The sequence below is a fragment of the Penaeus chinensis genome, chromosome 19 (genome assembly GCF_019202785.1).
Source record: "Penaeus chinensis breed Huanghai No. 1 chromosome 19, ASM1920278v2, whole genome shotgun sequence".
In the NCBI taxonomy this organism is placed as follows: domain Eukaryota; kingdom Metazoa; phylum Arthropoda; class Malacostraca; order Decapoda; family Penaeidae; genus Penaeus; species Penaeus chinensis.
The window spans coordinates 22,361,626-22,373,681 of record NC_061837.1 but is presented as its reverse complement, the minus strand read 5'-3'; the positions used below and the strand labels follow the sequence as shown (position 1 = coordinate 22,373,681).

Sequence of the window (12,056 nt, the reverse complement as noted above, 5' to 3'; positions counted from 1 at the left end):
TCGTGGCAGTATATATATATATATATATATATATATATATATATATTTATATATATTTATATATATTTATATATATTTATATATATATTTATACACACACACACATATATACACATACACATACACATATACATATATATATATATACACACACATATACATATACATATACACATATACATACATATATATACACACATACATATATACACATACATACATACATACATATATACATATACACATACATACATACATACATACATACATACATATACACATATATACATAAAATAATTTCTTAGTTAGATTTTCAATTCTATATTAATACTGAAATGAAAAGTCTAAGGCAGTTTGTAAAGAAATATACTTTAATATTTCACTTGAATGTTTTATACGCCTACATTCTGCTTGCAGTATACAGTCTGAGGGAATACTATTATTATATATTCGATTTTGTATTTGTAATATATGTAACTGCCTATTGCTGATATACATATTTTTTTTCCTTTCCATATTATTAAAATAACGATAACCATTTTGTTGGAAAAAAAATATACTATGCTTCTGCTTCTGCCATGACACATACGCGTAACATGTACTGTACAGAATCAAGTTTTATAAAATATAGACGTCTTTCAGTGAATGGGCTCTGTCGACTTTTTGAAAGAATGAGTACTTTTGTGAAACGAAGTCACAACGCAATAATACTTAATACAATTGTCTGAAATATTTCCTTTCCTTCGCAGTATTTATTATCCACGCATCTTGAGCCCACGAGTGATAGGCCTAGAATCATCCGTTAACTTTACCACACGGTTCATCAAAAAACTATTTCTCTCCGAGGATGGTTTATAAATCACACTCTTATTTTAAATAGTCACAATTGACCGATAATTTCAAAAGTTTTAGCAACACGGAAAAGCATGGGTGACCAACTGTAAATATTCTGCATCAATGCATAAAACACCTCTTCTGCTTTCCACGTTGAATTATCTTGTCGGGCAAATATCAACTAACTAGAGAAATTATTGATTGAAAAAAATAAATAAATAAAACGTTCAGCAATGAATTACAAAGAATATAATTCTATAACCCAGACCTAAGAAAGAATACCCTGACAAGTTATTTCGATAGCGTTAAGTGAAAGCATTTTACCTCGATCAGAGCTGTCACAGATTAACACTGAAATGCATTCACATGAAAATAGAGTATAGGTTTTCTTATGTATCATTACAAACATTAGAATAGGCATGAAATGTCTGCTAAAGAGGTAGTTTCAGAGTTTATGTCGTTGAATCGCATGTCGTTATCATTAACGTGGAATTTATTCTGCTAGCTGTATATACATATATATATTATATGACAGACAAATTTTATATATTAATATATGTCTACATAACGAGGAGGGATAAGGATAAAGTTGGAAGAAGAATTAAGGTAATGGAGGTGGAGAGAGGGAGTAGAGGAATCTTAATATGAGATGGAAGACTGGATCGTGTGTGTGTGTGTGTGCGTGTGTGTGTGTGCGTGTGTGTGTGTGTGTGTGTGTGTGTGTGTGTGTGTGTGTGTGTGTGTGTGTGTGTGTGTGTGTGTGCGCGCGCGCGCACTAATGAAGTTAACGAAACTATGCGGAGAAAATTAATAAGATATATCAACTCCACATAGAAATAGGACAAAGCTACAGTAATTGTAATTGTTATTTTTTTAATGCTGATATTAGTGTTATATTATTTGAATTATTATTGTATTTAGATGTGAAACAGGAAGAAAGAGTGATATGGATGTATATGTATACATATGCATATACATATATATATTTTTTTTCCCACTTGTACATCTTAAATATATTATATTGCCATTTATGCTGTCAACCGATCAGTATTGCCATTTTCTCCGCTTTCATTTCAGGTCGCCACAAAATTTTGCTGCTGTCAAGTGAGCCACTGAAAGTTGAGGAACAGCAATGGGGAAAAAAAACAAGAAGCCACCACCATCCCCCCAGTCCGAAGGTTCAGAACCATCTGAAAATTCATCACAACGTGAGAACACACAAACCCCTGACCCTGGGGCGAAAATATTGACCGATGAAAAGTCCTCTGCATTTACGAAGAGGGACAGTAAACCAGGTAAACATCAAATAAAGGAACAGGCGAAAGGAGGAACCAGGAAAGGAGACAAAGAACAGAATGAAAGTTCGGTTGACTATGAAAACAAACATGAAGACGAAAATTCAAACATTGACACATCTACCACTGTGGAGGGAGAGGCAAGTGTGCAGAACAGGAAAGACACAGTCAAAGGACCTGACAATCAGAACTTACAGTTTATGAATGAACAAGATTACGAAGAGTCTTCTCAGCGAGGTCAAGGCGGAGGACATGGGAATGAAGATCGTTATTCTTCGTTAGAGGAAGGCCAAGGCAAAGGACATGGGAGTGGAGACAGTAAATATTCGTCAGAGGAAGGTCAAGGCAGAAGGCTTGAGAATGAAGATCGTGGTTCGTCACAAAAAGGTCGAGACGAAGGGCATCTGAATGAGTATCATCACTATTCGTCACAAGAAGGTCGAGTCATAGGACAACGGGATGAGTATCATGAACAGTCGTCACAAAAAGGTCGAGACGAAGGGCATCTAAAAGAGTATCATGACTATTCGTCTCATTCGTCACAGGAAGGTCGAGGCAGAGGACAATGGAATGAGTATCGTGACCATTTGTCACAGGAAGGTCGAGGCAGAGGACAATGGAATGAGTATCGTGACCATTTGTCACAGGAAGGTCGAGGCAGAGGACAATGCAATGAGTATCGCGACCATTCGTCACAGAAAGGTCGAGGCAGAGGACAATGGAATGAGTATCGTGACCATTCGTCACAGAAAGGTCGAGGCAGAGGACAATGGAATGAGTATCGTGACCATTCGTCACAGAAAGGTCGAGGCAGAGGACAATGGAATGAGTATCGTGACCATTCGTCACAGAAAGGTCGAGGCAGAGGACAATGGAATGAGTATCATGACCATTCGTCACAGGAAGGTCGAGACAGAGGACAATGGAATGAGTATCGTGACCATTCGTTACAGGAAGGTCGAGGCAGAGGACAATGGAATGAGTATCGTGACCATTCGTCACAGGAAGGTCGAGGCAGAGGACAATGGAATGAGTATCATGACCATTCGTCACAGGAAGGTCGAGGCAGAGGACAACAGAAAGAATACTCAGCTGATTCCTTACAGCAAGGTCAGAATACACAGGAGTCTTATGCAGATAAAATAAGCAAGCAAAACAGAAACGAATTTAATCCCAAGATACGGTAAGTACAGTACAGTATCTCTAAAGGTTTATATATATACATATATATATTTTTTTTTTATCATGAGTATTTTGTCCACACTGAGCCAATCTCCAAGAACATTGCTAAAGATTTTCGTGTCTACATACTCACTTTACATATACATATATACCTGTATCTACAGATAAATTGGAATATTTATCAATAATAAACGTGCACAGGGGCCTTTTTATTAGCACTCTGTAACACTTAAAGCATCTTCTGTACTCGCCGTGAAAGCTAATCCGGTATTAAAGTTTAAGCCAGATTTCTAAAGCTCATGCGCAATGGCAGCGTGGAGGATTAAATTTATTTCACCTCCGGACCCGCCTTTACTTTTGAGTTCAAAACTTAATCCTGCACATGAGCAGAGCATGTACAGGATTTATAGGTCATGACATCATTAACTCCATAGAAAAGATAGAGTTGAATTGCCATTCATATTTATAATAATAAAACAAATTCTGACATTTGCATGTAAAGATGCATGTGCAAATACAGTATATATTTTTATAAGTTGTGGGATATTCAAACTGCAGTTATAACTCAACATTGCAAAGAAAAAAAAAAAAAAAAAAAAAAAGTGCCACAGAGAATTCCAAAGTTTACAGACACAGAAAAGGGAATGATATTTCCTGGTTGGAAAAAACATTCCCAACTTATGCAATATATTAATCGAACTAAAAAGAAGACTTTTAATAACATCACGATTAGGTTTCAATTCTAAAATACAAGCTTCCTGATTCTTTAAACAATATTGACTTCAAAACCACACGGACATTTGTTATCATGATCCCCGCTAGCAACACCCTGGAAAAACTACCCTACTTGTGCCTTGCGATCAAACACGAGAAAGAGCTCTCGGAGAAAACTCCGGCGAATATAATTTGATAATACGAGTATCCCATTTTTTGTCTGACACCATCATTTCGTTTTTCTCTAATATTTATAGGGTATTTGAAGCTATTTATTATTATTATTTGTACTGACAGATGTATTTTGTTTTTCCTCTTTAGTAAACGTTTCCTTATCGACATTAGCGTATAATATGAAACTTGTAGAGGCTGAGTGCTAATTGCCATTACACAGATACCCACTTTTTCATGTAAAACGACAGATTTACTGATAATCACATTGACTCGTGCACCTGGCAGTGTGTCTTGCATCATCTGTGCAAGTACTGTGATTTTTTATGTAATATTTCCGAAACTCCTTTGATACATACTCTGATATGTTTGTCCTTCATGCGAACATGATTAGAACCTGTTGAAACACTTTATTGTTTTGTTTGCCTCTAACTTGAGGCAATGTGTAACATTCCGGGCAACCAATCAGAGCGCGATATTTTCCAGATATATTTCACGTAGTCGCAAATAGGGATTTATATTTTTTTATTAATTACGAACAGTGTCTTTTGTTTCTTGACATAAAACTTATATAAAATATGTATAGAATATTTATGTGGCTTTGAATCTACATGAAATACTAGTTCATTCCATAAGGATAAAATCTGATGTTAATAAAGAATTTCCAACGTGTCCCGAGTCATTTTATGTGGTATTGACTTGTACGATATAACCTTACAGACTCAAATATATCAAAGGCAGGGTTGTGTTTCTTGATCTGTTGATATATTAAAGTAAATGCTTGTGATCATAGGAACAACTATAATTCAGATTTTATGTCAATGTTACTATTATTCAGATTGTATGTCAACATTGAGTATGCTCGCGGTACAAGTGTAAAGCTTTAAGCAATGTGTTCATTTTTACGAAGCGAAAAGTTGTGTGTATAAACAGTATGTCACAGAGTAATCAGTTACTTCTTCTATTTTACGTGAAGCCTCCATAATGTTTTGCCTCTAAAGAAGAACTGTTCCAGCATATTACGAATTTTTTACAGATTTCCATTGAAAAATATCAATATTATGCATGACAGAACAAACTTCGATGATCCTATGTTTGTAGGGACCACGAGGCAATATCAGAGTATCAGTGTAAAAAAGTATCAAAACAAAAAGGTGTTTCAACAGGTTCCAATAATGTTCACAAAAGGTAAACATGTCAGAGTATGTATCAAAGGGGTTTCGGAAATGTTACAAGAAAGGCCTTATGTATGTATTGCTGAGTTTATAACTGCTCGTACAACGTGTCTGGACAAGTTGTCAACTCGGAACCCCAAAGAACAGATGAAGTTCAACAGGATGGGTTGTTTATTAACAGAGAAGATGCTAGACCTCACAATTTAACGACTTTTTCATTAAATCTCTCGAAAAAAGCTGTTAAAAGCGTGCATTACAGGGGATTTGAAGATGTAATTTCGTCTTGTAATTTCAGAACAACTTGTGCATAAAAGAAAACTTACTAAGACATTCAGTTTGTTTCTTTACCAGCTGATCATTACAGGGGCTGAGGGTTCCGAATAAAATATTTGTCCTTCCGAGATAACAAGTCGTCCGTTCAAGCTGGACGAGCAGTTCCGAACGCTAGCATATGTATGTACAGTACGTACTTTAAGCATCTGTCACACTAGTTGCGAATGACGAGGCCTCCCCGAATAGTCCTTGCCGATGTCATCTGTTATTTTTATGTTTTAACTGTTATGGTCTCTGATTTGCATCCCATAATTGCTCTCTGGCTCTCACTTTATCCACTGGGGAGAAAATAATTTCCGAAGTGAGCTTCTCATCAGCTTTCGGAATGGGTGTTTGTATTCGTTGATCAAATTTCAATAAGGTACCACTTGTGTAGTATATATCATTAATTTGTGCAAAGTAATTAAAGCTAATTTGATAAAGTACTCACTGTTTAGATGATCATGTATTTAGATTCCTAGTATTTAAACTACAGTTTTTGTTTTGGTATCATGCCCCCCCCCCCCCCCCTCTGTAGCCGGAACGAAACACCAGATAGACAAGTACAACCGCCCCTTAACCCGTCCCCTTTTACCTGACCAGATACCCAGCGTGCCTATTCGGGGATCCCCAGCCACATGCGATTCTTGTGACGGTTGGTTAGAGAGAAAAGCTTGAGGTGGACTTTATATTTATATAGATAGATTGATAGATTGATTGATATATAAATATATTGTGTGTGATTTATACACATGCATATATATATATATATATATATATATATTGTCTTTATGTATATCTATAGCTATATGTAAGTAAAACTGTAAATCTGTAGTATCAATAATTTTACAGAGCTGCGTTGACGTGCAGTGGGTGCAATTCATTCTACAATTGTGAACATCGTAAACCAAAATGTCTGAAATGTGGCCACACAATATGCTCTGAGTGTGCCGGTCGTTTTATTCACCGATCCATACTTGGGTGTCCGGATTGTCGCGAGCCTACCTCTGTTCACTCTCCTAAGGATCTTCAAGACAATATTGAGCTTATGCGCATGTTAAGAGATAACAAGGGGTTACTTAAAACATCGTCCCCGCACGGAAGCAGGTGTTATGAGCAGGGAATACCAACAACGCACTATTGCGCAAAGTGTGAACGGTGGGTTTGTAAATCATGTGGTGATGCAGATCATTTGCCTCAAAGGGCCTGCAAACTTATTCCAGCAGGAGAAGCTTTGAAGCGAATGAAATCGAAGTGTGAGTGTGATGGGCTTAGAGCCTCTAAAATCATGTCGGACGCACTGAATGAAATTAGAAGCTACCAGGGTATAATCAAATCTTGTTTGAACATAATGCGTGCTGCTCACGAGAGCTTCACTATAGAAGAAACCCATGCTCAGAATACTCTTGCTGAAGGTGAGGCAAAGGTAGAAGCTCTTAAGAAAGCAGTTTCAAGCTTTCCAGAAGACGGAGATATAAAGAAGGCCCAGGCAGCCAAGATGGACGTAGAGGGCCAGTGTTGGGATATTCAAGATCGACGCTCAGCTCCGATCAACAATGTGAAGTTCATCGATGACTTCCGAAAAATATCGAAGGTAAAATATTTTCAGCTTGTCAAACACATTGTTTATGTGAAATGTACCGGATTCTGATATTCAAGCGAAACAAACATTAATAAAATATTTTTATTCTCCTTTCACAGAAATTTATCGACTTAACTGCTTACCTTTTTGTTGTTTTGTTCTCACAGAAACTGCTCAACCTAACTGCTTACCTACATGCTAATTCAGCCTCTGGAAAGCCACCGCCTCTCGCCCAGGTTACAACTTCTGAAGGTATAAGATATGCCAAGTTAATTGCTGAAAGCGGGAGAGTCCATGCGTATTCCGTGCAGAATCTTTCACCTGAGAATGGTACACGCGCTATACCGGTAAGATCCTTCAGCGCCCGCTTCGGTGCAAGTTAGTACATACGCATATATATATTGTGTGTGTGTATAAGGATATATGAATATATATTGAATATATATATACATACATTGAAACATACAATATATATATATATATGAAGATATATATATATATATATATACATACATACATACATTGAAACATACAATATATATATATATGAAGATATATATATATATATACATAGATACATATTCAAACATACATACATATATATATGTTTATATGCATATGTATAATTTAAATTTTAAATATGTATATAGAAGAAAATTATATACGTATATATACACATATATACACATATATATTATATATATTTACACTTTATATATCTATTATATATTTACACTTGTTTATATATGTATATATATTTACAAATATGTACACACACACACACACACACATATATATATATATATATATATATATATATATATATAGTTAATATTAATGTTAATGTTGCAACCCATCAACATAAATATGTTTTTTATTAGATTATACTTTATTTCCCCATATAATATATTATGTGATGTCTCTAATATGCATCCATGTGCAGAAACACCATATATAACATCTCGAGGCATGGGTGAGTACGGGCTCGAGAGCAGGTACTAGTTACAAAATAAGAGATCAGAATTGGTGATTCTCGCTAAACCAGTTGTTTGCCGGTAGTTTGCCCGTTTGCTGCTATCTATCCTGACAAGCATTAATGAATAGATAAATAGATAAGGAAAAGTATGTAACCCAATGAGAGTCAGTTGTCACGGCAATAATTTCTCTCACGAGCTATACCAGGATAACACCGCCTATCCAAAGCTTGTTTTCGGACGCCCAAAGTGTAATGCCGATTTGATTATTATTACCGCAATTGATTATTATATCTTGTTTAGTAAATCATATTTCTAAAACATGTCATTATTTACATATTTATATATATATATAAATACATACATGAATACGCATATATATATGTCTGTGTGTGTATTTGTTTGTATGTTTATATGTCTGTATACATATATATATACATATATGAATATTTATCACACACACACACACACACACACACACACACACACACACACACACACACACACACACACACACACACACACACACACACACACACACACACACACACATACACACACACACACACACACACACACACACACAGACGTGTGTGTGTTTATATATATATATATATATATATATATATCAGATCTGTTCAACTTCCTGTGTCTGTCATTCCTCGGTTTACGCGTCACAACTGATAAGTGAAAGATGACCGTAACATGGAGCCAGCGAGGGGTTGGAGTGACAGGTTGCCGCTCAACCGGCCTACAGCCTTCCCTGACGCTAATTATACTTATTTGCTTTATTTTTATTGATGACGAAAAAAATATCGCTCATTCGAAAAAAAAAAAAAAAACTGCAAGGGGAGAGCAAATGCAAATGCTTAAAAAATATATCGATTATTCGGTCCATGGTTAATATACGTACTCATAGAGTATTTACATTATTTGTTCGAATATACTCATGTATCATTTGTACGACGAGTTGCATTGTCTTTGCAGATGGAAGATGTGAAGGCACTAATTGACTCCTCCTCGGCGCTGCTGTTTCTGGACCTCCATTATGGCGGCCGTGTGCAAGGCCGGGTTTACATCCGCACGATGGGAGACACCAAGCGAGGCCGCCTGTTCCAGTCGCTGTGCCTGGGAGACCTCGGCCACACGCACAAGAACACCGGCTTCCATCGCATCTGGTGGACGGGAAGCAAGGGAGAGCACATATGGGGCGGGGACTACGACCGCGGGGATGGGAGTGGGGGAGCCGCCTTCTTTGCCCTCGACGAGAACCTGCCGCCGGCCGCTGTACCTCGCCCCATCGTTAAAGGGCTCGTAGCGGGCCGGTATGAGAAGGAGGGAATCAGCACCTTATTCCGCATCTACACCAGGAGTGCGGAGGAAGGAAGTGAAGAGGCTGCGTTCGGAATTGTGGAACATGGCCTCGACGTCGTTGCAGGAGCGGTGGGCCGAGGCAACGTGAGGGACATCAAGATTGTCGACTGTGGTATGGTCATTGAGGGCCAGGGCCTTGACTGAGGGGGCCAAGGCGGGGAGGCCACATGCGCAGGAATGGGCCGGCATGGTGGCGCCCGAACGCTTTTATGCTGTGAAGGGTAGGGTGTGCTTTTCTTTTTCAATTAGTATTTAGCATTAAAAAAAAAGGAAAAAAATATATGTGTATGCATATATATATGTGTGTGTATAAATATATTTACGTATATCATACATATATATATATTATATGTATGTATGTGTATATATGTATAAATACATACATCTGTGTGTGCGTGTGCGTGTGCGTGTGCGTGTGTGTGTGCGTGTGTGTGTGCGTGCGCGCGCGTGTGCGTGTGCGTGCGCGTGCGCGTTCGCGTGTGCGCGCGCTCGTGCGTGTGCGTGTGTGTGCGCGCTCGTACGTGTGCGTGTGCGTGCGCGTGCGTGCGTGCAAATATCTATATATATTTATTTATATATATATGTATATTGTGTATATATATGAATATGATATATATAAATATGTGTGTGTGTGTGTGTGTGTGTGAGTGTGTGTGTGTGTGTGTGTGTGTGTGTGTGTGTGTGTGTGTGTGTGTGTGTGTGTGTGTGTGTGTGTGTGTGTGTGTGTGTGTGTGTGTGTGTGTTTCATGCGTGCTTACATGTATGCATTTACACACACACACACATATATATATATATATGTATGTATGTATGTATGTATCTATCTATATACATGTATCTGTGTATATATATATATGTAAATCAGTGCAGGTTACACAATTTTTTTTAAAGTTTCGATTAAGATAGGTAGATAATTGTAATTTTTAAAACAAGTAAGGTATACTCTCTTATGTAATGCAGTTATTCTACCCAATCTTAAGCATTCGATATTCCAAGATCCTAATAATATCTTTGTTGGTGTTTTTTAAATAATATTTGTCAGGACTTAGGATGTGGTATGGTGTTATGAATAATATCTTCGATTTACACGCATAATTATACAATTTAAAGTCATAGCATTATGAAGAGTGTTATCATTGCCTCTCCGTAGTGTCATTATTTCATTATAACGTGGTGTTCTGTGGATGATTAAATGTGTTATTAAATGTGCACTCATATCTCTTTGGTATTTTTTAACCTTACGATATTTTACGATATTATTAATGGAAACGGGACAGGTCGCTAAATTAAGTCGTATTTTCAGTTTAGTCTCTACATATAAGATTTATTGAACTGTCATAATGGAATCCGTGATTAATATAGACACTTCCTCGGTTTTAAGGATTTTTTAAGTAATTTTAGTTGCATTATACGAGCATATTTTATATCCTAATAAACGATTAGCCTTATACTATGATAATGCTGATGGTTATTATTATTATTATTGTTATTTTTATTGTTATTGTTATTGTTATTATTATTATTATTATTATTATTATTATTATTATTATTATTATTATTATTATTATTATTATCATCATCATCATCATTATTATCATTATCATTATCATTATCATTATTATTATTACTACTATTTTATCTTCATCATTATCATTATACTATTATGCTACTACTACTTCTATCATTCTTATAAAAATGACAGAATTATCCAATCACTTGTTAATATTATCATGAAGTATCGGCCAAATCGTAGAGTCAGTGTAACATAACTTTAGGTAAAGAAAACAATTAATTTAGAACAAAAATGCAGTTATTTTGATTCAGATGATACACCCATTATTTTATACATATAATTCCTTTATTTCAATATTTTTAGTTATTTTTTTTTTTTTTGTTCAAATTGTTCTTTATAAGTGTCATATAAGAATGCGTGTCATCTCATAGTTGTTAGTTACGCGATGTCATGATGTCCATGGCTCCAGTCGTGACGTCATTATCTTCGCATTTAAGGTTTCATAGATCAGGGATGTATGGTTATTAAGGGGCGATACGGAGGGGTGGCTGAAGAGTTCACCATCTCTTGTCACCATACGTCCTGGTACCTAACTAAATACAACCCTAGACTTCGTTGGCTATCCTTGGCACCATAAGACAAGCAAAAGTTTAAGCACAAGTCACCGCTGACCATCACTGAGTGTGTGTGTGTGTGTGTGTGTGTGTGTGTGTGTGTGTGTGTGTGTGTGTGTGTGTGTGTGTGTGTGTGTGTGTGTGTGTGTGTGTGTGTGTGTCAACGAACAATACCAGGAAAAAAAACAAAAAAAACATTTATATTCTTATGTTCTCATTTTGCTTCTTATTCCCCCATATACTGTTCTTTATTATAAATTTTACCCCAGTGAGATGTCCGTGGACCCTCTCAGAACTAGCCCACAGTTTGAAGACC

At 36.5% G+C, this 12,056-nt stretch overlaps 1 protein-coding gene across 1 annotated transcript; it reads left to right on the top strand.

Annotated features, from left to right (window-relative positions):
* The first annotated feature begins 1,881 nt into the window (after window positions 1–1,881).
* Window positions 1,882–9,966, top strand: LOC125035291. The gene is made up of 4 exons (XM_047627580.1): window positions 1,882–3,312; window positions 6,536–7,277; window positions 7,433–7,612; window positions 9,227–9,966. The coding sequence occupies exons 1-4, from the start codon at window positions 1,967–1,969 to the stop codon at window positions 9,755–9,757; spliced, it is 2,799 nt and encodes a 932-aa protein (XP_047483536.1). The 5' UTR covers window positions 1,882–1,966; the 3' UTR covers window positions 9,758–9,966.
* The last annotated feature ends 2,090 nt before the right edge of the window (window positions 9,967–12,056 follow it).